Consider the following 27671-nt stretch of genomic DNA (forward strand, 5'->3'; position numbering starts at 1 on the left):
TCCGAATACTATAAAACAGGGGAAAATAAAACAAAGTAAACATATTATGCTTAGTAAGTTCGCATAACGGGAATTTAACTTACCATATATTTACATTTAAGGTAAGTATATAAAGATATATCCAAACAATTTGGCTAGTAACCTAAAACACGCAACTTCATCAAACATGTTAGTCACTATTCCACATAAATTTCAAATATCAAATGGACTCATCATATAGTAACTTTCATAATGATATGCTTTCCATATTCCATGTACATTTCCATGACAAATCATTTCAAGTTCAATTTGACCATGTCAGAACTTTACCCATTGAATTTATTTAAAATATCGATGGATACGCTCATGTAGTACACTTAAAGTGTACAAAATTGAAAACCCGTCAATTCATATCCAGGGGTACCCATTAAGACACATAATCAGGAAGCACGCTCTCGAGCCATATAACAAGTTGCTCGTGTGAGCCATGTAATAGAAAGCTTATCTGGGCTAAATCAAGAAACTTATAAGAGTTTAAAATATGAAGCTCATTACTTAACAGGTAACTCCGAAGAGTATTATCAAGAAGCTCCAAATATCCATATAACATGATGTTCAAGCGAGCCATATCAGGAAGCTCACAAAGAGCCTATATCAGGATGCTCATAAAAATTCTATATCAAGATGCTCATAAAGAGCTGCGTTTGTGTCCGCAATATATGCAGGATCACAACTGATCATATAACAGGATGTTCACAAAGAGCTGCGATAGTCCGCAACACATGTAAGATTACTACCAATCAGGATACTCGTAGGAACCATGTAACAGGAAGCTCAATAGGGCTTATAACAGGATGTTCATAAGAACTATGGTGTGTCTGCAACATATGTTGGACCACAAGCAATACAGGAAATTTTGTATCCATCGACTTTTATATATTTAAACAGGATTTGACACTTTTCGGGCATTGTCGGATATGTGATCATTTCGTATATTTATGACATTTATACAATTTACAATTCACATAAACACATTCAATTCAAGCATATAAATATACACAATTTAGTTACACGAACTTACCTCGATACTTGTTCGTTTTAAGAATCTACTAATCCGACACTTTTTGTTTTCCTCGATCCAACACAGTACTAGGTCTTTCCGGATCTATATAAATGAATTTAACATCAATTTAATTCATTTCATACTCAATTTAATTCAATTCACGTCTTAGGCAAAATTACCATTTTGCCCCTATACTTTCCATAAATTACGTTTTCGTTCCTAGGCTCGGAAAATGAAATTCGTGCAATTTAATTCTTATATTCCAAGCCTAACCAATTTTTACATATAACATTTACAGCACATATATTTCATAAAAATAAAAAAAACTTCCATGAATTTTATATTTTTACAATTTAGTCCCTAAATCACAATTTCATAAAAATTCACTTTACAAAAGTTGTTTATCTATCAACAACCTTTCAATTTCTATCACAAATTTCAAAATTTTAGCATATTCATCCATGGAAAAAATTTAATACTTTGATAACTTTACAAATTGATCCCCAAAATAACTAGATTAGGTTATTCCGAACTCAAAATTATAAAAATTACTAAAAACGAGACAAGATTACTTACACAATTAGGCTTGCTTGATTTTCTTTCTCTTTCCTAGGGTTTCCATAGAAATTTTGGGGAAGATGATGATATGAAATTATTTTATGGTATAATTGAGATATAAGGACCTCAAGTTTTGAATTCCATAGTTATTTGATCCTTCTAGCTACTAGAATTCAACTTTTGCATTTCATGCAATTTGGTCCTTTCTATAATTAAACACAAAATCGATAAAATTTTCTTATTGAAATTTTCATACATTTTTCCTATCATGATGCAGACCATGCAATAATTTTAAAATAAATTTTCTTTATAAAATAAATTTTCTTTCTAACTCAGATTCGTGGTCCCAAAACCACTGTTCTGATTTCACTGAAAACATGTTGTTACACACTGTGTTAGATAAAACCGACAAGTACTGTAGCAAATAACTAATTTTCGTAAAAGAAAAAAAAAGTTCCCCCATCCCATTTCTGTGATTTATTAATTTTTAATATTATTTTTATAAAAAAAGGTTATTCTTGTATCTTTTCTTGAGTTCTTTTTTACTTAATTGTACTTTGATTCATTTCTTAATGAATGCTTAATTCCAAACAAAAAGAAGTCTATCAAATATCAATCTACCATATCAAATTTAGGGGTGAGCATTCAATCTAATCGAGTTAAATCAAGTGAAAAAATTTCGAGTTAATGGAGTTGACGAGTCCTATTTTATCATCCTAACTCAATTTAAAATTTTTTTGGATCGAGTCAAGTAAAATGAAATTTGAGTCGAGAAGAATCAAGTGAAATTGTTCGAGTTAAATTAAAAAAATTAAACATGTCTAATTAAAATCTTATTACAATATAATTAATTTCGTGTTATAGCATATAAATTTGAAATCATATATATTTGAAAATTTTTTAAAGCTAAATAAAAAAAATACTTTAGCATGATAATCTTGAATCATTAATTTACCTTATTTAGGTCCCAAAATTATTATTTTAGAAAATTTTTAATTTTTTAACTTTCTATATATATTTTTAGAATTTTTAATATTCTTTTAAAAAATATAAATTTTGGAATTTTTATAAACATTTTCAATTTTAAACACTATTTTAAATTTTTGAAAATTATTTTGAATTATTTTGTAATTTTTATTGCAAAAGAGATCATTTACTCATTTTTAAATTTCACAAACATCAAAAAAATATTTACACAAATTTATTATTTGAATTATTTGAGTTAATTGAATTGTAAAATTCAATTGAATTCAAACTCGAAACTTGAATAACTTATTCGAGTTTACTCGAATAATTCAATTAACTTGATTCATTAACTCGAAATTCAATTTTTTTCAATTTTTTTGAATCGAATAAAGTTTTACTCATCTCCAATCAAATCAATTAACTAAAATGAAAAAATATAGAAGTTTTGATCTTTGATTTAAATCTTTTAACATTATTTATTAATATATTTAAAATTAATTTTTTATCATGTGATGCACTTGTTGGTTGTTTGAATTTTAAAAAAAAAATTCAGATTTAAAAATAATATATTATTATTTATAAATTACTTTATAATATATTATTGTGTGTATTATGAAGAAGGACTTGTCCAAGCCTAGTCCGACTTGAAATATGAACTTAAAATTTTGTCCAAATCTATTCATATTTGTAAATGATTAATCTAAACACATTTTACACCCATCGATATTATATTTCAAATATTTTTTAAAATATTTATATTTTATTATTTTAACATCAATAATTTTTATTTTATTTTATTGAAAATTTTTATATAGTGATCTTAATATTATTTTAATGTTTATATTAGAGTAGTATTATATATTTAGTATAAGTTTATTTTTTAAATGTGTTATAAATTACATAATATATAAAAATAACATAATATAAAATATTATAAACTTAAAAGAGGGTCGAGTCAGATCGAACTCTGGCCTTAAATATTCAAGCTTGAGCGTGACCTATATTTTAAAATGAATTAAATTTTTTTATCCAAGCCCATTTTTTAAGCACCTAAACCTTCCCAAATTTTGAGGGACTTAAAGGTAAATAACCCAACCCATAAACAGATTTAAATCCAACTATTTTAAAAAAACTAGACATATTTTACATTATTTTCCTAGAAAAACTTTTTAAGACATTTTGAAAAACGTTATAAGAAGAATGCAAATTTTATACTTTTATTTTTTTAAAATTAAACCTCTAATTTATAAAGATTATATATATTATTAGTAATTAATTTATTTGAATAAATCTTGACCAAAATTTAACCTTAATCCAAATTAGCATCTATGGAAATGGTTTTTAGTGCTTTAATGTTTTCCAACTTATTTCATTAAAGGAATATCTATAAATTTCCCATATTCATATTATTTTATCCAAGTTTGACTTTTTTTTTTTACTTTTTTAAATTACGTAATTAATTTGTACTTAAATATTCAACTAACTTACTGCTATGTCTCAAAAATTAAGTGTGACAATTGTCAACAATTTCATTACTCAAAAACTAATTTTCATTATTTGTATCAATATATTACTATAAATAATATATTTGAAGATTACACTTACATAAATTTTAATATTTTAAAAATCTATTATATTTAGAAGCCAGTGAATCATAAATAAAATGATACAAATTTTCAAAGTGACGAGGACGAATTTATAACTTAGTAAAAAATATAACAAAATTCTTGTATGAAATTATCGGATAAACATAAATTTAGCCTTTAATATTTATATATTTTGTTAATTTGATTCTTATTTTTTAGTTAAATTTTACCTTTCAACAGTTAAATTGCTTTTTTTAATGCAATTATTGACTAAAATATTAAAATTTTACAATATTAGCATGGTAATCTGAATAATAGTCCACGTGCACTTTATGCTAACATGTCACTACTTGAATTATATGCACGTCAACAAAAAATGTAAAAATTATAAAATATTCAAACAATAAAAATAAAAATAAAATTATATAAAATATAAAATTCAAAAAAATTAGCATAAAGTATAATTAGACTATCATACGGGCTTTCATGTTAAAAAAATTAATATTTTGGTCTATATTAATGTTAAAGAAACAACAAATTTATTTTTTGAAAGGATAATAGTTAAATTTGATTTTTTTTCTTTTTTTAAGATTGACCATCAAATTTAACTAAAAAAATAAAAATTAAATTGATAAAAAATATAAAGCATAATTTCTCATTATGCCTAAAATTAAACTACTGTTTGTTTTTTTTCCTGAAAATCTACCTACCTCTTCCAAAAAGTATATATTTAAAAGAATCATTTTATGGTAAAAAGAATATTTTAATAAGGTAATGATGCTTACTATATGTAAACAAATATAAAGAAAAAGTAGCAACAATAATTACAATTTCAAAAACTATTTTTCCGTTAAAATAAAAACTTTAGCATTTTAATAACAAAAAGTTGAATGAGGTGACATGAGGATCGGAACTTGGCAGTGGAGCATTTCTTTGTCTTGGTGGACACAGTAACACTGTCCTTTCATTGGTTCAAGTTTCAAAGCTGACCTTTACCCTTTCAACACTGTGTTCTGTTCTGTTTCCTTCCTATATGCAGGCTGTCGCTTAGGCAAAACTTCCTTCCTCCATCGGCATCGGCATCGCCATCGCCATGTCTCTCTTCCACCCTCATAGCTGCTCCAATTCTTTCATTTCAGGTTCGTTCTGTCTCAGCTTTTGTTTCTCATCTGAATTACATAATGATGCATGTGGATTTGCAACCATCGAGTTGCACACATTGTTTCTCGTCTCTACTTTCATCACTATCAATATAAGTATATATATTTCTTTTAAGACTTATTTTCTTATCTTAATCTTCACCTCGATTAATCCGGATTATCCGAGCAGTTTCCACGGACTGTGGAGCAAACCCAACAGCAGACACCAACAGTAGTAATGATTTGGTATAACAATCCAGCCTCGTATTGTTATCTATCAATTTTGCTTTTATCTATTTTCTAATGGAGTTGACATTGTAGAAGAGATTATAATATTCTTGATTATGCAGTGCTTTAAGGATTCTAAACAAAGGATTAAGAAGATGTTTAATCAGATTGAACTTTCTGTTTCTTCTTATGATACTGCTTGGGTTGCAATGGTTCCATCTCCCACTTCCCACCGCAATCCATGTTTCCCTGCCTGCTTAAACTGGCTGTTGGATAATCAACTCCCTAATGGTTCTTGGGGTCCTTGCCGTCCCCATCCCTTGCTAATTAAAGACACTCTTTCCTCCACGTTGGCATGTGTCCTTGCGCTGAGACGATGGGGTGTTGGTGAAGAACACATGACAAAGGGTATATTTTCAATCACCCATTTTTCCCTCATTAGTGTTTCTTGGATTAACATTATTCTTTTCTTCTGCAGGGCTTCGGTTTATTGAGTCACATTTTGGTTCGGCGTCTGATGAAAGCCAACTTACACCTATTGGATTTGATATCATATTTTCTGGTATGGTTGAATATGCTAAGGATTTGAATTTGAACCTCCCTTTGAGATCAACAGATATAGATGCTTTATTTCATAAAAGAGATTTACAGCTCAGAAGGTATACTTTTGGTCTCTCTTTTTTTCCTATTATTTTTAGTGTAAATGTGGTGTCAACCATTAGGCATATAATAAGCATACCATTAGCCAAACCAAATTGTTGGGCTGATCATTTTGACCAGCCTTTGTCTTTGTCGGACCTGGTTTTGTTGTCTAACTATTGCTTCATTAGTAAATTTTGAACGCCTTTTTGAAATCATGGAAGCACTTTGAAGAAACGAATAAATTTTGGCCTTGACGTCATGTCTTGATTTAATTGCCACAGAGAAAACTCTAAAGGGAGGGAAGCCTATTTAGCATATGTTTCGGAAGGAATTGGCAAACACCAAGACTGGGAAATGGTCATGAAGTATCAGCGGAAGAATGGATCATTGTTCAATTCACCATCTGCAACAGCAGCCACTCTTTCTCACCTTCCAAATTCCGGTTGTCTTCATTATCTCACTGCACTCTTAGACAAGTTTGAGAATGCAGGCTAGTATGCCAATGCTACTTCACAAATTTCAATGTATTCTGCAACATTATCTATTTCTATATTACTAATGTTCATGTTCACTTCAGTGCCCACACTTCATCCGTTCCATGTTTTTCCCCGACTTTGTATGGTGGAGACTGTGGAAAGTTTGGGAATTGGTCAGCATTTCAGGGAGGAAATTACAAGTGTATTAGATGAAACATATCGGTAATCTTCTTCTACAAAGATAGTTAATGTATATAATCTATGTAACTCGGACTCTACCTTTTTTCATTTTTTGACATTTGAAGAAATATTGAATATAGCCATGTCAGACAAGTACTTTTATCCAACATTCTCATATGGACGCTTTAACTGCAATAGGAGTTTTTAGTTTTATTTATTTATTATATCAGGTTTTACTAAGAGTTTTAGTTTTACTTTTTTTTATATATTATATTAGGTTTTTATTTTATCTATTATATTAGGTTTTTGTTTCCTTCATAAACTCTAAGTTAAGAATTCTATTTTATGTCAATTAGGACTCTTTCCTTTATTATTAACAGTCTATAAGAGGCTGCCAATATAAAATGAAGAGGTAAGCAATTATTCTATCAAAAGAAACGTTATTTTGAGAGGGGGTTTAGTTAAGGACTAATCTGCCTTTTGGGTAACCATTGGTCGAAGCAAGAATTCTTTCTCGTCTAGACCTGTGACTAGATCCTACGCCAAGGCGCATAACAACTTGGTATCCGAGCCAGCTATCATAGGTGACGAAAAGACTTTGACAACCAAGCTGGAGGCTTTCATGGAACAAATGGCGATATTATCTCTTTCGGTCCAAAAGATAATGAAAGGAGATTCAGAGAAGAATAATGAAGAACAGGGCAGTAGCGGAGGCAGGAAAAGGAATTTAGACTTGCAACACGGTGGGTGCATAGTGCCATGATACTCTAAGATGGAGTGTCCCACTTATGATGGTGTTGGAGATCCTTTAGGGTGGTTGAAAAGATGTGAAATTTTTTTTGGCAATCAACGAACTAATGAAGAAGACAAAGTAAGCTTAGCATCATTCCATCTTTTAGGAGAGAGACAATTGTGGTTTGATCAAATGGAAGAAAAGGAGGCAAATCTTAATTGGGGGCGCTTCAAAGAGTGTTGTCATGTAAGATTTGGGCCACCTATGAGGAATAAGCCCTTGGGAGAACTTGCCAACTTGAAACAAACTGGGATTGTAGAGGTATATCAATGTCAATTTCAATCACTATTGGCTAGGACTATTGATCTTAAACCTCAACAACAAGTAAACCTCTTTATTGCTGGGTTGATAGAGGAACTTAGAATTGATATTGAGATGCAACAACCAGAAAACCTTGGAGTTGCAATGAATATGGCTCGAACATTGGAATGTAAACAAAATGCCTCTTCCAAACTGTCATCTCGAGCCATCCTGAATTGGCCAACTTCCCAAAGCACTAATAGCAATTCAATCATTCCAACAACTAAGAACATTGCAAAGGGAGGGGGACAAACAATAGAACCAACAGGGAACAACGGCAAAATAGGTTCTTCTGCACCATTTATTAAGAGATTGACACAGATAGAAATGGCGGAAAGAAGAGCTAAAGGGCTGTGTTATAATTGTGACGAGTCTTATTCCATGAGACACAAATGTAAAACCTTATTTTGGATAGAAGTACCAGATGTTGAAGGCAAGCAAGATGATGATGAGATAGATGATTTTGGATAAGTTCTAAAGTTTATTCTAAATTTGAGCTTGAGGACAAGCTCAATTCCGAAAAGGGGAGTAATGATATGGACGCTTTAATTGCAATAGGAGTTTTTAGTTTTATTTATTTATTATATCAGGTTTTACTAAGAATTTTAGTTTTACTTATTTTATCTATTATATTAGGTTTTTGTTTCCTTCATAAACTCTAAGTTAGGAATTCTATTTTATGTCAATTAAGACTCTTTCTTTTGTTATTAACAGTCTTTTAATATAGAGAGGTAAGCAATTATTCTATCAAAAGAAACGTTATTTTGAGAGGGAGATCAGTCAAGGACAAATCTGCCTTTTGAGTAACCATAGTTCTTGCTTTCTCGTCTAGACCTGTGACTAGATCCTACGCCAAGGCGCATAACACATTCATCCTAAGTCTGGGTAATATAGCATAAAATGTGTTTAGAAGGCTGTTTTATTGTAATAGGTTGACAGGATCTTATGTTCAATCTGTGAAAGACAAATGTATTTAAAAACTTCTCTTTAACTTCATCGATCATGTCTTAAACAGATGCTGGCTACAGGGGGAGGAGGAGATATTCTTGGATCTGCCCACATGTGCATTGGCTTTCCGAATACTACGTGTAAATGGTTATGATGTTTCCTCAGGTATGTTTATGCTTATTGGTATTCAGATGATGTTGATAAGGGATAGGATCCTTCTAGTTAAAGCCTTTTTTCTGCACTATCTTGTGGTGTAGAAGCCTTAGCAGGATTTGCTGAAGAACACTTCTTCAATTCACTTGGAGGATATTTGAAGGATTTGGATGCTGTCATTGAGCTATTTAGGGCTTCACAGATGATCATACATCCAAATGAACAACTCCTGGAGAAACACATCTCATGGACAAGTCATTTCTTGAAACAGGAATTATCCAACACTTCTAAATGTGCATATAAACATAAACAAAATATTATGCAGAAGGTTTTTTTCTTTTTGGATTGATAATCAGTTAGTTTTGAAGGAAATTGTCAAGTTCTTTTCTTTTCCATATTTGATTCAGGTACTTACTGTAGAATGGTCGCCTTCTATAATTTTCAGGTGAATGATGCCCTTGAGTTTCCCCATTATGCAAGTTTGGAGCGCTTAGTATACAGGAGAAACATAGTGAACTATGATGTAGATGATACACGGATGCTTAAATCTTCATATAGGTACTCCTTTGGTATTTTATTCTTCTACTAACATATTTCCTTTAAATAAATAATAATGTATACCTGATTTGCATCTTATTTTACTGTCTTTGCATGCTAGTTCTTTGAGTATTGGCAACAAAGATTTCCTAAGACTAGCAGTGGAGGACTTCAATGCCTGTCAATCTGTATATCATGAAGAACTCAAACAACTCGAGAGGTAAATTTATTTACAAAGATAGAAACCATGATGCAGTGACAAGAATTCTTATGGAGTTCCCAACTCATGGGAGTTACATTTCGTTCGCTACGGTAGACATCAGTGAGAAATGCTTTTGAAATTATTGCATGATATCCCTTCTGTGAAACAGGTGGGTTCGAGAAAAGCGATTGGACAAGCTGAAGTTTGCCAGGCAGAAACTGGCATACTGTTACTTTTCTGCAGCTGCAACACTATGCTCTCCTCAATTATCTGATGCTCGCTTAACATGGGCTAAAAATGGCGTGCTTACTACTGTGGTTGATGACTTTTTCGATGTTGGAGGTTCTGAAGATGAACTGTTAAACCTAATTCAATTGGTTGAAAAGTAGGCTCTTTTTCCTTTTCTTGTTCATTTATATCTAACCACTTTTGGTGTATAACTTTCTGTAGTTCTTTTAACTAATCTTGCCTATAACAAAGTAATGGCTTATGAGAAAATGAAACACAGGCATGATTTAGATGTCAGCATTGCTTGTTGTTCTGAGGAAGTTGAAATCATATATTCAGCACTTGACAACACAATTTCTGAGATTGGGGAGAAAGCAATTGCATGGCAAGGACGTAACATAAAGACTCATGTTTCTGAGATTGTGAGATCCAATATTTATTTTACTCTCCATATTAACAATGAATAGTAGAATCCTGAAGAGTAACTTGTGTGAACTAAATCTGAAAATATGACATTATTAGTATTGAAGAAAATTTGGAATGAACCAGTGTTTAAACGGACAATGTTTACGTTGCAGTGGCTGGATTTGCTTAGGTCCATGTTGCAGGAAGCTCAGTGGTCGAAGGAGAAGGCAGTCCCAACTGTGAATGAATACATGAGAAATGGTTACATTTCGTTTGCCTTGGGACCAATCATCCTCCCGGCTCTCTATTTTGTTGGCCCTAGGCTTTCAGAGGCGGTTGTTAAAAGCGGGGAATATAGTCTTCTATTTAGGCATGTAAGCACTTGCGGGCGTCTTCTCAATGATATTCATAGCTTTAAGGTATGGCTTCTCTGTGGACCAATAACATGGCTAGTCTCATGTGAATGGAAGTTTGGAAATATTTAGTAATTAATGTCCCATATGGTTGCAGAGGGAATCTATGGAGGGAAAACTGAATGCCGTATCTTTGCACATAATTCATGGTACCAATTCAGTAACCGAAGATCATGTAAATCAAGAACTGAAGCATTTAATCGAGGAAAGGAGGAGAGAAATGCATAGATTAGTGCTGCAGAAAAATGATAGCATTGTCCCAAGACAATGCAAGGAATTATTCTGGAAAATGAGCAAAGTATTACATCTCTTTTACATGAAAGATGATGGTTTTACCTCACATGAAATGGCGAACGCTGTAAAGGCAGTAATACATGAGCCTATACTTGTTGATCAACTCTAATTATTGCAAGGTTAGGGAAGTTATGGTAGTATTCAATCTTATCATATCTTAAGCCTATCAACAACTGAAATAGTGTTTGCTTTTCCTTTATTTATTTTTTTTAATTTTTAATTCACATCTTCAATATATATAATAAAATCAGCTCCTTTAGGAATCACTAGAAATAAATAGGGGCATTATAGTTATTTTGGTATTTTAGTGGATTTCATAGGATAACCCTCATGTTTTAAATATTCTAAAAAAACAGACATATTGAATTAAAAGAAACGTCAAAATAGATAAATTTAACGCATTTTTTTTCCTTTTTACTGTATCAATAAATATATCATTTCCAATGATTTATTTATATTAGCAAATTATTTACTTAAAAATCTTCTTCAATTGCTTTCTACATTTAAAATTAGTTTTTCTTTCAATGTTTTGAAATAATATTTAACATTGATATTTAACTTTTTTTATTAATTTAAAATGAAATCTAGATCTCTTTTTATTTTATTTTATTAAATGTGAGATAATATTTAACATTTTTTTTGAAAGTATTTGTTAATCTGATTAAGTGATAGGACACTTATGTTATTATATATAATAATAATAGACTTTCTTATAGAACTATAAAATGAGATATTTAAAAGAAAATATATTGTAAAATGAGAAAGAAGAAACGCTCTCTCGATTAAAAGACAAGTGTTTTAGAATAGAAAAGATAGGCGTTACATTAATACACAAAAATAATTGTAACCACAATTTTAATAATATTTATATACATATATTTTGACAATTTCTATGATATGTAAAGCCTAACAAGTTAATAACATTAAAAATTATTTATTAATGTAGGAAGACGTGAGATGAATGTCTTGAATCATATTATTATCTTATTTATAATTGAAAATATATTATAAATAATTTTAGATATTATATCAAAAAAATTAAATATAATTAAAACTTATAATAAATTTATTTTTTGTATTTTACATTGTAGATTCAAAGCCTTCAGTTTCAGTTTCAAAAATTTTGAGTATATAACTAAATCAATTGAAGATGATATAAAATGGGTTTTTTTTTCTCTAATCCCCATATTTTGTATGGTATGATTTATAATAAATTATTCTACACCTTGATAAAGACAATAGTAGGTAATCATAGTAATATTGCACGGATAATTTTATTATCTTTCTGTAGTTTAAAATTTTTCTTAAATTGTATGTTATGTAGACTTTTTAAGTTGAGGGGTAAAAAATTAAGGGTGAGTTTAAATAAGCAATGTGTTTATCGTGTAAAAATAGTGGTGATAAAAAGATTTAATACTATAACATGAGATAAAAAGTAATTATATATGTTTGTAATTATAAAAAACAGTGGTTCATTATTTCAAAATTAAAGATTGGTATTATGAGTTATTGTAACAACTAAAGTGAATTTGTATTAAATGCTCTAATTATATTTATTAGCAATAAATCAAACCTATTTTTATTAATTATAAATAATTTTTTCATTTAACATAACAACATATTAACTATATATATACACGATAGTATGAATTTTGAATATTTAACTAGTGGCCGGCCCAGCCCCTTAAAATAGAAAATTATCCATTTAAGTCTTTTAAAAATTTTAAATTAGTAAAGGTAAAACTACACTTTGGTCCCCTTAAAAATAATAAAAAATTGATTTAATATTTTAAAAATTATAAAAATATAGACTATTAAAAATTAAAATTTAATTTCGACTCCCCTTAAAAGAATTTTCTAACTTCGCCCTTATATTTAACAATGTAATGTAACAACTAAATTAAACTTGTATTGAATGGTTTAATTGTATGTATTTGTAATAAATTAAATCTAATTGTATGAATTATAAATATTTGTTTTATTTTTGTTAAGGAAAAAAATTGTTAATTTTATCAATAAAAAAAATGTTTCTTTTGATTAGCTTGAGCTTCGGAAAAATAATTAAATGAAATACTACTCATTTTAACTATTGTATTTATATTAGGTAGCGATTGCTAAGATTTGTGTACTCAAAACAGGCTAACAATTTTAGAATAATGTGGGTTTTTTTTATATATTTTTTAATCAATGAAGTAATATTTTAAATCCAAAATTTTTGAAGTTATACAGAATTAAAAAAAAAATCAGATTCTTTTACTTTAAAACGCCTTAAAACTTTACTATTTAAATTTACAAACATGAAAGAATAAGCATTCTTCAACAACTTATAAAAGTAAATGGTTGAAGTTTTATCTTAACAACTTAAAAGATACGAACCAAAAAAGAAGGTGCTATTGATGATGATATTGGTGAGTTCATTGAAGTCAAAGTTAAAGCCTAGGCCTAAGCATGCGGAAAAGTAGATGTTGAAGTCGTTGTTGCCAATGGTCTAGAGCGGCAACACAAATCAATAGTTCTTGCTTGAAAGAGTTGCAGTAATTATATGTGTCGAAACTATTTTTTAAAGGGATATTTGAAAAATGGGGATCAACTTTTTGAAAAACAAAAACGGGAGTCGCCACAAACCTTTTTAGGTGTGATTGGAACACCTTATAAAACGTTTTGGTCTACGAAAATTAAGAAAATAGGTTTGGGAGTCAGTTACGTACGAGGAAGGATTAGCACCCTCGCAACGCCCAAAATTGGTACCAAATTGAATAGTTTCCTATCTTAATGTCAAAAATTTGAAAGGATTTAAAAATAGGATCCCTTTTTTAAAATCGGAATTATTTAAGTTCAAAAATCGAGATTCCTTAGCTCCGAAAGAATACAAACATCACATCCAGCATGATAGGACACAATATTCTTAAACTCTCGTAACTGAAATCATCTCGTGATTTATAAAACCTATTTAGAAGGATACTTTAGGCATTTAGACAAACGGAAAATCGCAACCCAGCATGTTAGGGCACTATTCCCCGAATTCCTAAATACAAAAAACATTACCTCATTTTAGAAAAACTTTTGGATAAAATATGACAATTAAATTAAATATATATTTTTTTTAAAATAATGATTTGAATAAAATTTAAAAAATAATTTACTAAGAGTATTACTAAAAAAAATTATTAAAAAATAAAAGAGTTTGATATGATACTAAAATTATTAAAAATTAAAATATATAAAAAAAATCAAGGAAACATGGATTAAATCAAAATAAAAAGGGTTGAAAAACGAAGATGAACAAAATAAAATAAGAACAAACCGTAGAAAATAAGAACGTAAGAGGGAGAGAAATTTGAGTGAAAGCTCTCAAAAATTTTTATTGTTTCCCAAAACTCCAATGTGTTTACAATGAAGGGAGATGCCTCTATTTATAGTTGAACCTCCTCAAATCCAACGGTACAGATCAATTATATCAACAGTTAAGATTAAAAGGTATCTACAAATTAAATCTCTAAGATTACAAAATCATATCTTCTAAGATTGTATATCATATCTAAGATTGCAATCATATCTAAGATTGTATCATATCTAAGATTGCATATCATTGAAGATTATATTTCCATATGAGTCAAGCTTGTAGATGGACCTTAAATCTTTTCAAGTAATGGACCATTCCAATCGGGCTAAATTATATTTGTAATTCTGGACTGAACTTGAACTTCGTTTTTTTTTTATTTATTAATTTTATTTTTTGACTTATTTCTGGGCCCAGACAAAATTGAGTGTCTACAATATGTATGGGACCTCAAGCTACTATCAAACATTGGGTGTTTGCACTTGTGGGAATGAATTTTCTAAATATGCCAATGAATTGATAGATTTAAATCACCTTCCGTTCAACGACAATGGTGGTCAACTTTTTCTATCGAAAGATGTTGTGCAGACAACAATCAAAGATTACAGCATTTGAGAATTAGTGGGTTTCAAGGTTATGGAATCCAGTGCCAATGTTTATGCATGTGAATGCATTAATTATAACAAAGATTGCAAATAAAAGATTCAATCAACCTATATTAAGAGCAAATCCATAAATATAACAATCCAAATATGTACATTCTGATTATTGGCGTGTAGAGATAAAAAATAAATTTATAAAAAATTAATTAAATGTTTCAAGGTATATAACCATACCACTATTTTTAACATTTTATTTACCCTACCTAAATTTTAATATCCAAAAAAATTATTAACAAATGAACTTCAAAAATATAATAAAACTCAATAATTATTTATAGAGTTTCTCTATAACCATAAGGGCACGTTTGGTTCGCTGTATTGGATTAGAGGTGTATTGGATTAGAGGTGTAATGGATTAGAGGTGTATTGGAATAGAGGTGTAATAGCAAATCAACTGTTTGGTTGAATGTAATGGAATAGAGGCGTAATAGTAATCTTGTGTTTGGTTGAATGGAATAGAGGTGTAATAGCATAATGGAAAAAACTAAAATGACTAGAATACCCTTAGCATAAATTTGTTTTGGTAAATGATTATTGTTATTGTTATTTAAATTTTAATAAGATTATTAATATCAATAATAAATAATTTAATCATATTTAAACATAATTATTATTAAATATATTATAATTAAAATATATAATTTAATAAAATTCTTAATAATCAATATTCTTATATGAATTTACTAAAATCATAATATATAATACTATAAAATATAATTTAAAATAATTATTATTAAATATAATTTAACAAAAATATATAATTTAATAAAATTCTTAGTATTAAATATTCTTATGATTGTATCAACATAATGAATTAGGGTTTTTCTTCATATTCCCAATTATGTATTCCATTTCCGACCGTAAAGCACCTTTCAACTCATCTCATCAGTGATTTTCTGTCCATTGACAAATTAGGATTCTATTGTTCGTGCATCAACAATTTCGAATTCTAAAATTTAGAACGTAAATTTTATTTTCTCAATTTCATTTTTGTTTCTAGATTTGACTTGAAGCAATTTTGGTCTTCAATGTTGTTTTCTTCGTTCATTTTAACTTCTTTTTTTTGTTATATTTTCTGTAGAAAGATGGATTTTTTATGATTAAACTTTTAGACATGTTTATTTTCAATTTTTTCCACAAGCATTTAGATAAGAAAATATTAAAACTATTCAAAAGTTACTTGTTTGCTTCAAAACGAATTATATAATGACTAAATTGCTCATTTTTATATTAGAGGACCCAATTTGCTCTTGAATTTCTAATAGTTTAACCAACAAAAGTCTTACATGACCTAACAAAAAACCTCTCCAACTAAATTGCACGCATAACTTGTTTAGCAAGGTTCATTATATTGTGATACAAGAAAACTGATCTGAGGCAGTACATGAACTGTCCTCTTTCTCCTCCAGCGTTTGGCACAAATCATCTGCTTCTTCCCTGCATTAGTAAACTGATCACTTAATTTGCTTATATAAAATTCAACATGCAAATACTATACACATTCTCTTAGACATGCTAAAGAGTAAAGACTTCAAAACATGGGGCATATACCATATACACACTTCTAGACATGTTCATTAGTGGTTTAACACTACTTTCTTTGTTTTTGAACTTTTTGCAGTTCTTTATGGGACACATACTTTCTTTGTCAATGAGAAAGTTATTTAGAACGAACAGAATCGCGATCACAATAAACAAATTTAGATATAATTTTTAAGAATAAAGAACTGGAATCAGAAAACCGTAGAGACAGAGGACAAGGGGTTTGAATGCAAAGGGGTTTTGCCAATCACCACCAAGCCCTCAATGGCTTAGTACCTCAATGTGCCGAACGCTCGATGTTTCTGCAATGCTGGCCAACTGCATGGTGCTTGATTGCAAAATACGGTTAAAGATGTCGGGCACCTACATAAATATACGACATTTAGTAAAAATATCAGTGCTTACCACTTTAATTCAGCATAACAATAATATATTTTCTTTAACATAGGCAAGCGTTTATAAAGTAGGGTCACCAGTACTATTTCTTCATTCATTCAAAAAGCATCCGCATAATCCATATGATTCTTAATGCCAAAAATGTGCAAACAATATGTGGAAAAGTTACCTAGACAAGGCTGCTGGATCCCAATGAGGTGGAACAGACTTCTTAACTCTGTCGTTTAGAACAAGTGGAAATGCTGTAAGGTGTAAATAGTACAACGAAATAAAGTAACCATCGAAAGCGAGAGTTTTGGTGTCTGTAGCATCATGAAGCCAATTTCCACTCAAATCGAAGATACTGTTAAGATACCCTGAATGAACTTTTCCTTGTATAGAAGACTTCTGATTAAGTAACTCAGACATCTGTAAAAGAAATAAGATTTTGGAACAAATGTAAGGTACAACATCATTAAAACACCAAATTGAACAAACTGCATAATTCTATATACTTTTCTAGCCTTTTCTTTTTTCGGATTTCTTCATCGTTAAGGTTACAGAAGTTTTCAGCATGATAGACAGTAGCTATCTGATTAATATCAGCCATTATTAACAATTAGTTAACCTCAAGCTAGTTGTTATTTTTATTTGAGAATTCATGAACAAACATTCATGCTTGCAGGAAGGAAGGATAGGCGAAAATTTTACAGGCCAGTGGAGACCAAACATTCATGAACAAGCAAGATGCAAAATCAACTGCCTAGGAGTTCAACATCGTGGTTCATAATATCTTGTTACTTGTAAATAACTTTTGTGGATCATTTCCATCATTGATTACATTAGACATTGTAATATAGAGAGATAGCCAATTCAGAGAAAAATTGATGCTAATATTATATGTGGATGGTTAAATACTTGGAAGCATTGAACTATCTAAGTTAGCATTGCACTTAAGGTGATTACAAGATGGTCAAAGTTTTGGAAGATTTGCCTCACATGTGAGATTACTACACACAATCACAAACACATTTTGCTCAGATCCTACTTATAATATACAGCAATTGTCTAAATTACTGCCATTTCCATAGGCTAGTGAGTGTAAACCACAGCAACCAAAATTTACATTTCACATTATGCTTCACCATCCAAGAATCGTCAATGGGTACCAAAAGGTGAAATAGGGAGAACACTCTATGCAAAGCATTAATGCAGTCAAGTTGAGCTTTCATGAAATAAAATAATATCAGTTTCTAGGTCGGGCTAACCATAAGGAGCTAAGTGCCCAGAGCCGAGAAGTGTAATCACTAAAAACTAGAAGGGCTCGGGCTGCTTGGCGTGTGGTCAAAATTCAATTTTTTTCAGAGAACAGAATGAAATGTAAAATGTTAGCAAATAAAAACCTTTCTTGTATAAGGATGTCAGGCAATGGAGAAGCACCGACACAGATCTTCCCCTCTCGTACTGGTGTCAACGGAATACGAACTGTCAAGACACCGTTGTCTGAAAATGGACACGGATGACTGGCGATCGGCGAGCGGATGAAGAAGAAGAAGCAGTCTGCTGATGAGTGATGATGAAGAAGCAGTTGTGGTGGCCGAAAGGAAGGAAAAAGTTATGGAATCAGAAGAAATCAGAAGAAGCAGTTAGAAGGGTAAAACAGGGTAGAAGAAATCGGGAGAACTTAATACGCAGCAAAACTGAGCTTTCCTTCCGGAATAGAAATCGGTGGATTTTGAGGATTAGATCTGTAATGTATTAGACCCGTAATAGTAATACACTGAACCAAACAAAGGATTAAATGGGGATTAAGTGGGGCCCACCGATTAGGGGTGTAATGGCTATACCAATACACCCAACCAAACATGCTGTAAATATATAAGCTTCATCGAAGTATAAAAGAGACCTACTTCCATATGAGATACTAAATATAATATTAATATATTATTTTATTATGGGATCACAAATGTTAATCATACTACACTTTATCATATCTTGAAATTCATGTCAGTGCAATATTTATACTTACGATTGTTGAAAGTCTTGCATCAAGTTTGATGCAATTATTGTCATAGTTAAATGTTACTATTTACATTGGACGAAATTATGTGTTGATATATTTGATAGATGTGACCACTGTAGTATTAAAGTTAAAGTTGGATCTGAGTGTCGTTTTCTTTAAATGTATTTTCTAGAATATTAAAACCAAATAGCATTTCCTTGGTGAGAAAATGTAAACATTCTTAGTTTGGGCTTTTGTTAGTAAAAGCTGATGAAATTGAGAGAACAGGTAAAACTCAATTCATTACATAAACCATATAGATGAGCCTCTAAGTTTGTGTATGCTTAAACATAATATTGTTGGGTGTGGTATGAATGGGTGTAGGACTTGAATTAAAGTGGGTTCCTTAATGATAAGGCCCAAATCAAGTGTCCCATAAATAGTAAACGGGGGTGGCTTGTCCAATGAATAGCAGCCATCAAGTTTAAGTTTTTGGATAAAGGGAGAAAAGAGTCTAGCTATTTGAAGAGAAATTTGTACAGGCCGAAGCAATTTCTTCATATGATTTTATTTTTATTTTTATTTTATTTCTCGTATGATTATATTTTAATTCTATTTTATGCCATTTAAATTAAAGATATCATTATCTTTGTTAAAAGTTCTAAAATTTGTTAAAGTCCGTTGGTTTTAAATTATTTATTTGTTTAAAGTAAATGAATTTTTTCACAATTATATTACAAAAATATAATCAAATATTTTTTTAACAATTCATAAACGAGTATGTTAATAATTGTTAACAATCAAATAATAATAACAATTAGGGTTATTTATTAATAAATGGAGAAAATGTTTAATTAATCATTAATTTACTTTTTATTTATCTTAACATTACAATATCCTTTCCCAATGAGGCCTTAGTTGGAAATGGTCTTCAACATTCAACTTTTGTACTCTGTTTTCCTTCAAATTTATTATGATTAATTAGTTATAGTTTGAGTTAAGTTACTTGTTTGATTTAATTATTTAATTCAATACTTATAATGGTTAATTTTTATTGGAATTGTTATATAGTTGTGACTTAAAAAAATACAATATCCTATAAATAATGCAACTTTTATTAAATTTTTGCAAAGTAAAATGGATTCTCTGTGAAATCCCTCGATCTGGAGATGTCTCTATAGAAGATTTAACCCTTAAGAAAGTTCAATTTAAGGAAGAAGGTGAGAACGAAGGTGGAGATGTGTTGGCTGAGCTACCTATTGAACCAAGAGTTTCCTGAAAGGACAAGCTAGTTGGTAAAACAACAAGTGATAAACCATAAAAGTAACATATTTTAATCTCATGCTTGGCATGTTTTTGGATGATTTATTATGTGAATTAGTGAATTTGATGCTCTTAATCCTTTAAATTTATGTTTCTATACTTAGGTGAGCATAGGGAAGTGAAAGGAGTGAAAAACGGGCCAAAATCGGACAAAAAGAGCTATCTTCAGGAACCACACAGCTTAGGCACTTCCACACGGGTTGGGTACACACCTGTGTGAGCCACACGGGCTGGGCACAGGCCCCTATGAGCCAAACGGGCTGGCCACACGTCCATGTGCCAGCCCGTGTCAATTTCGAACCCTGCTTCTCTTTTACGCAGAAAAACCCAATTTTTAGGGTCTCTGAGCATTCTAAAGTTTATAAATACCTATGAGAAGAGGACTAAAGAGGGCACGCAGAGTGGAACGAAGAATTTACTATAAGAACGCCAAAGAATTCAACTCAGAAGTAAGATCTCCTGCAAGATTGAAGATCTCTATTCAATTTCTCTAGAAGTTTTTGGGTTTCTTTATGTTTTGTTGTTTTCCTGATTTTGAGATGTTTTCCTTCCAAATTATGAACTAAATTCCCTAGATACCTAGGGAAGATGAAACCTATAATGAATCTTATTATTTGATTTTCTAGATTATATGATAAATACTTGTTCTTGTTCTCAATTATGTATGCTTATTTCTTGCTTTAATATTTTCAGGATATTAATTCAAGTATGATGTGCTTATTTCAGTGGAGCAAAAGTCTCTGTTTAGGAGTAGATATGGCATAATTGAGTGGAGTTGCATGCAATCCTAGAAATAGGACAACATAAATCTACCCGATTAGAGTCAAATCTAATAGAGGAATCCATAGATCGAGTTAATGCGACAATAGGGGTTTTAATTAGAAAGAGATTTCAATTAATCAACCTAGAGTCAGTTGTTTTTACTTTCGAAACAGATATTAACATAATTTAGGGATTTCTACGGATCAAGGCACAAGTGAATAAATAGTCTAATTCAGATTCAGAATAATAAGTAAAGTCTAGGTGGATTCTTTTCTGGGTATTATCTTTCTCTTTGGTTATATTCAAGTATTTTCTCATTCTATTCTCTGTCGCGTTCTTAAGAGTTAGTATATGAGTAGAAGAAACCCGTCAGGACCTTTAGTACTGACAGTGAGATTGAAAACACAGCTCACAGAAACCGTAAAGAAGTAAGGCAGAATCGACAGAATATAGTGGAAGAGCAAGAGGACATCATTAATATTACTGAGGAGATGGTTGAAAATCAAAATAATCAACTACCTCCTATGGTTACCGTAAATCCTACTCTTCGTACTATGTACGATTATGCTAAGCCTAATTTAAGTGGGGCTGAATCGAGTATTGTGAGACCTGCTATTGTTGCAAATAACTTTGAACTGAAGTCGAACACCATTCAGATGATCCAACAATTTGTTTAGTTCGATGGTTTGCAAGATGAAGATCCAAATACTCATTTGGCTAACTTTTTGGAATTCTGTGACACTTTCAAGATAAATGACGTTTCTGATGGCACCATTTGCTTACGATTGTTTCCCTTCTCATTGAGAAATAAGGCTAAACAGTGGTTGAACTCCCTACCATGAGTAACTATCACTACATGGGAACAAATGATCGAAAATTTTTTGTTGAAGTATTTTCCACCGGCTAAGATAGCCAAGCTGAGGAATGATATCTCTTCCTTCATGAAAATAGATTTAAAGACCCTATATGATGAATGTGAAAGGTATAAGGATTTATTGAGAAGGTACCATCATAATGGATTATCTCTATGGCTACAGGTTCAAATCTTCTACAACAGTTTGAATCCCTCAACTAGGTAGTTAATCGGTGCAGCCACCAGTGGGACTCTGAACAACAAAATACCTGAAGTGACTTATGAGTTTATAGGGAAAATGCCACTGAATAATTATCAGTGGCAAGTCATGAGAACGAAGCTGATGAAAACAACCGGTGTTTTTAATGTAGATGCGGTCACGATGTTGTCGAATCAGGTAGAACTTTTGAATAAAAAGATTGATGGTTTATATGGTTTACGTAGGTACATCCGGTGATGCAGTGCGATACAAATGGAGGAAGGATGAACAATCCAGAATGCTTATCCTATAGCCCTAGCACAGAAAACGAACAAGTTAACTATATGGGTAATAACTCTAGACCTTAGAATAATCTCTATAGTAACACTTATAATGCAGGTTGGAGGAACCATCCGAATTTCTCGTGGGGTGGTTAAGGAAATTAGAGACCACAACCCCCTTCTGGCTTTCAACCACCTTACCAACAAGAGAAGAAGCTAAACCTTGAGGAGATGCTGATGAAGTTTATTTTGGTGTCAGAAACTCATTTTCAAAACATCAAAATTGCACTTAAAAATCAATAAGTGTCGATTTAAGGACTCGAGAACTAGATAGGTTAGCTTGCTAAGCTGATTTCAGAGAGACCACAAGGTAGTTTGCCTAGCAACACTGAAACTAACCCAAGAGAATAGCTTCATGCAATTATGGTTCGAGATAAAGAAGGGTTAGTTGAACCTGAACCAGAACTCAGGCAAGAAAATGTGGTAAGTCAAGGTAAGGTTGAGGTGAGCCACAGTAAACAAAAACTGGTAGGTAAGGAGTATTAACCTCGTGTACCATATCCAAATGCGACAAAGAAAGACCATACTAACGAGCAATTTAGTAAATTTCTTAAACTTTTGAAAAAGTTACATATCAACTTACCATTTATTGAAGCTCTTTCGTAGATGCCCAATTTAATTAAATTTTTAAAGGAGCTTTTAGCAAACAAACGGAAGTTAGATGATTCATCGCACGTGGAGCTAAATGTAATGTGCTCAGCCATTTTACAAAACAAATTACCCAATAAGTTGAAAGATTCAGGGAGTTTTACTATTCATTGCTTAATTGGTAGTTTAAACCTTAATAATGCTTTAGCTGATTTAGGGGCCAGTATTAATCTCATGCCTTACAAAATGTTTAAGCAACTAGGTGTTGGGAAACCCAAACAAACTAGGATGAGTATTCAATTGGCAGATAGAACCATTAGATTTCCTAGGGGCATTGTTGAAGACGTACTTGTTAAAATTGATAAATTCATATTCCCAGTTGATTTTGTTGTTTTAGACATAGACGAGGATAGTAACGTGCCTTTAATTCTAGGTCAGCCCTTTTTAGCAACAGCTAAAACTATCATTGATGTTGATACAGGTGAACTGATAGTACGTGTAGATAATGATGTGATTAAACTCCAAGCTCGTGATTTTGCTAAGATATCTAGTGATCGAGATGATTATATGAGTTCTGTTAATGTACGTAACCTTGTGGCTCAACCTTCTTTGTAGGAAACTCCACGGAAAAGTGATATGGAGCCACGTTCCAGACCATATGAAAAAACAAAACGACTAATAAAGAACGAATGCTACAGATCGATGAGCTAGACGAGTGGCAAACACATGTCAAGAAGAAACCGAGAATACACGATGCAAAACCAAGACGACGCCATGACGAGCATAATGATGGAACAAACCAATTTAAGGTTGGGGATCAGGTATTATTAGATAAAATAGATCCTCGAATTGCTAATTCAGAGCTTATTACAAGTGGAACGACTCCTTTTACGGTACTCAATGTCTTCCCATACGGTACAGTCGAGGTAAATCATTTTGAATTCGGTACTTTTAAGGTAAATATTACTCGACTCAAACCTTATTTTAATGAAAGAATTGACAGTTAGAAAGAGGAGTTTCGACTCCGCAAACCACTGTGACCGTGCGAATACGAGGTAAGTCGAGCTTAGACTTTAAATAAGCGCTTCTCGGGAGGTAACCCGAGTGCTAACACTGCTAATTTTCTTAATTTTATTTTATGATATTTTTAAAATTAATTAATTTTAAAAAATAAAAAAAATTTAACCCACACGGCTTGGATACACAGGCGTGTCCTTGGCCATGTGGAATTTTCAAACTTAGTTTTAAATTTTTAAATAAATCGACAGTGAGTTACACGGCCTGGACACACGGGTGTGTCCTTGGCCGTGTGGAGCCTGAGACCTAATTTTTCCAAAAATCGACAGAGGCACAGCTTAAAATAGTCCATGCGGCCTGGACACACGGGCGTATCCTAGGCCGTGTGAAACCTGGAGCTTAATTTTTCAAATTTAAAATAAGTCAGAGAGTTACATGGCCGTGCAACACGGCTGTGTATGCCACACAGCTTGGACACACGGGCGTGTCCAAGGCCGTATGAAGACTGGGCGTGTAATGTTAAAATGCATACGTGCGTGTGACACGGTCGTATGGCCCAACACGGGCCTAACACCACTATGTCACCTCTTTAAAAACAAACCTTAATTTTCTTTTTTACTTTTGTCTTCTTCTTCAACTAATCCTCCCCTTAGCCGCCGCTCTTACTTCCGGTTATTTCTCCGACCACCGTCTTACCCTACCGATCAAACCCTGACAAGCTTCTCCTTTCCCTTATTTCCTTCCTCCAAACTATCACCCCACTCTTTCCCCTCTCCCTTGCGCGCACAACCCAGACCCCACGCCACATTTCCCTCCATCTCCAATCAAGCCGCTCGCACACCACCCCTAACTGCCCCTTCTCCTAGCCCCGGCCCTGGCCCAGCCACCTAAGCTTCTCTCTTCTTTTTCTTTTTCCTTCTCCTCTCAACCCTCATTCCCGCACGAACAACCGACCCTATCGTCACCACCGCCGGCTGACCTTCTGACCACCGCCGTGTTCTCCCTTTTACCCTTCCCTTTTCCTTATTTAATTATTTCTTTATTCTTTATTCCTTATTTATCATTATTAGTATATTATGTTATTTCTTTATTGTTTATTGTTTATTATTCTTATTATTATTAGTTATTTGAATTATCTCTCTAACTATATTTATTGCCTACTATTTTTACTCTTTCATTCACCTTTTATTATTCATGCTACTATTTTAGTTTATGTTTAGCATCACTATTATGATTTATCCTTTTTTTTACTGTCTAGCTACTGTTTCAATCACTATTGGAATTTGTTCTTAGTATTAGGGTTATTTATTTAATTATTCATTCGTGTTTTCAGAATATCATGATTTGTTTTTTTTAGTTATGAATTTGTTATTTGATTCCTTAGTGTTGTCACCACCAGATTCATATTTAGTTTCATTCTATGGTTTTGGAATGCTTAAGTTTTCATCCATACTAGTTTAGGGGTAATTTATTATTAGTACTACTTGGATTTTGCCTTCTCGGATGTTATTTGCATATTAGGTGATTATTTATTTATTAATGCAAATTTTTTACCTTTTCAGGCAAACCATGACAAACACTTGTGGTAAGTTTAAGACTGCAGTCCCTGCTTCGAAGAAGCAAAAGACTCATGGTGGGATCTCCTCCTTGAGCACTTTCGCCGAGGCCTGTCACCCTTATCTTCGATTTTCAGTGGGCCTCCAAGAGGTTTATATCAGCTCCTTCGCGTACAAACTTTCGGCTTAGGTCGCTGTATTGAATGGGCCGCGTTGGAGCAAGTCCATCTCGCTGACGATGTTCGCGCCTTCATTACTACCACTCTGTAGGACAGATTTTTCTCCATTATTGAGCCCACTTACATGGAGCTTACCTTAGAGTTCTGTACGACGTTTCTGGTACAACAGGTCATGATGACTCATGAAGAGGCAGGCACCATTACTTTTCGACTTAGTGGTTTGGTGCGACATATGAGCGTCCCCAAGTTTGGTGCTGCTATGAGACTTTACACAGAGGAATTTATGAGTGTCGAGCATTTCTTTCAACTTCATTGACACATCTATTACGCTCCATCTTGTTTTTGGACCAATTTTAAAGCGAGTCAGACACCATATGACGCGAGTTGCTCGAAGGTGACTTCTCTTCCTCTAACTTTACGGTACCTTCACACACTTTTAGCATACACTTTAACTTGTAGGAGAGAGAGCACCAGAGTTTTCAGTACTTATGATGCATACTTTTTATGGAGCATGGCCACCAGGCATATTTTTGATTTGGCATACTTCATTGTTCTAGCCTTTCGCCATCAAACTGATCGCCACAGGAAGGGCCCCATCTGTTTAAGCCCTGTTGTGACTCGCCTCGCTCGACACTTCGGTCTCCTAGACACACGGATCAATCCTCCACACTCATACTTGTCAGTCAGATGTCCCCACAGAGAATCTCGAGCATGATACGCATGAGGATGATCAAGCAGCGTTGTGGAGTGGACCCCCTCAGTATCGATTGTTTCATTATGACGCTTAAAATGAACCCGATGACCTTGATGATGATGTTCCTTCCTATCACAAGGACCCACCATAGCCTCTACCTTTGAGTCACCACCCTATTCCTACGACTCCTACTTCAGAAGACATCTTCGACTGGCTCACTCGCTTTGAGCAGTACTGTGCTCAGAGGTTTGACAGTCTTGACGCGACATTACAAAGGATCTGTCAGCATTTTCATATCTCCTCTCCAGTGCCGACGATTCATGATACAAATATGCCTGATGATGAGGACCATTGTGCCCATTCATTTTATTCTATTTTATTTTTATTTTTATTTTTATGTTTATTGTTATTTTCTTAGACTTTTTTGTTTTTATATTTTGAACTATATTTTTATTTACTATGATTGTTTATAATTGAGTAACGCTTTAATCTTCTTCAACATTTGTGTTTATTTTCTTATTAGTTGCTCAGAATCATGCACTACATTTAAGATTTGTCTACAATTCTGCTTTTCACTATTTTGGGAATTTCATCCAATATTCAGGGCAGTTTCAATTCTCTCCCTCTTTTATGATATTCTGTTTCTACTGTGATTATTTTTGTTTGTACATTGAGGACAATGTACATCTTAAGTGTGGGGAGGTTATTTATATGATTATTAGAAAATCCTTGAATTATGTCTTGTGTTCAAGTGATTCTCTCATATTACTATTAGAATGAATTCTTATCGATTTGTGATTATCATTGATATGTTCTAGATTAAATTTATAGATATTTGTGCATTGATTGTTTAAACTTTAAGACGTGAGAGAACCAAGCATGATAAGTTTATTTTTAGAATTAAAAATTTTAGGTTGTTTCCCTGAATTAAGGTATTACCTTGAAGTTTGAGATTTACAAGATTAATATCAAAAACCATAAATTTTTTTGTGAGATTTTGAGCCTTTAGAGCATACACTTTTCTTGCTCATTTTATTATTGGTTATAAGTGTGTCAATATTGATTTGTTATTCTAGAACTTGCTTCACTTATGCATGTCGAGACCACACATTTGATTTGATATACTGAGATGATAAAAGCACTTAGAT

The 27671-nt window shown here is 32.0% G+C and overlaps 1 protein-coding gene, 1 long non-coding RNA gene and 1 other non-coding gene across 6 annotated transcripts; 1 reads left to right on the forward strand and 2 right to left on the reverse strand.

The window, feature by feature from the left end:
• Positions 1–5037: 5037 nt before the first annotated feature.
• Positions 5038–11245, forward strand: LOC107916812 (ent-kaur-16-ene synthase, chloroplastic). 4 transcript variants are annotated; one of them, XM_016846187.2, is made up of 14 exons: positions 5038–5291; positions 5482–5537; positions 5642–5927; positions 5998–6178; positions 6443–6651; positions 6739–6859; positions 8926–9023; positions 9116–9339; positions 9457–9569; positions 9670–9768; positions 9920–10135; positions 10259–10400; positions 10557–10802; positions 10894–11245. In XM_016846187.2, exons 1-14 carry the CDS (start codon positions 5246–5248, stop codon positions 11197–11199), a joined length of 2343 nt encoding a protein of 780 aa, XP_016701676.2. In that variant the 5' UTR covers positions 5038–5245; the 3' UTR covers positions 11200–11245. The 4 variants fall into 4 exon arrangements, with proteins under 4 accessions (XP_016701676.2, XP_040969489.1, XP_040969513.1 ...); XM_041113555.1 differs by having other exon boundaries at positions 5040–5291; positions 9119–9339; XM_041113579.1 differs by having other exon boundaries at positions 5040–5291; positions 6443–6603.
• A 5395-nt stretch (positions 11246–16640) lies between these two features.
• Positions 16641–18831, reverse strand: LOC121229411 (uncharacterized). The gene is made up of 2 exons (XR_005927152.1): positions 18413–18831; positions 16641–17438 (listed from the first exon to the last, which is right to left on the reverse strand). It is a non-coding gene; the product is annotated as an uncharacterized lncRNA (long non-coding RNA).
• Positions 18832–22010: 3179 nt separating this feature from the next.
• LOC121206707 (small nucleolar RNA R71) lies at positions 22011–22117 on the reverse strand. Its single transcript, XR_005901867.1, has one exon. It is a non-coding gene; the product is annotated as a small nucleolar RNA R71 (small nucleolar RNA).
• Positions 22118–27671: the final 5554 nt, after the last annotated feature.

The sequence above is a fragment of the Gossypium hirsutum genome, chromosome A01 (assembly GCF_007990345.1).
Source record: "Gossypium hirsutum isolate 1008001.06 chromosome A01, Gossypium_hirsutum_v2.1, whole genome shotgun sequence".
Classification (NCBI taxonomy): domain Eukaryota; kingdom Viridiplantae; phylum Streptophyta; class Magnoliopsida; order Malvales; family Malvaceae; genus Gossypium; species Gossypium hirsutum.

Bases quoted from the DNA above. Each gene is read 5' to 3' on its own strand.
- LOC107916812 (XM_016846187.2), top strand. From the start codon at position 5,246: ATGTCTCTCTTCCACCCTCATAGCTGCTCCAATTCTTTCATTTCAG. The intron at 5,928-5,997 runs GTATATTTTCAA...TTTCTTCTGCAG, and splicing joins TGAAGAACACATGACAAAGG to GGCTTCGGTTTATTGAGTCA. The intron at 10,803-10,893 runs GTATGGCTTCTC...ATATGGTTGCAG, and splicing joins ATGATATTCATAGCTTTAAG to AGGGAATCTATGGAGGGAAA.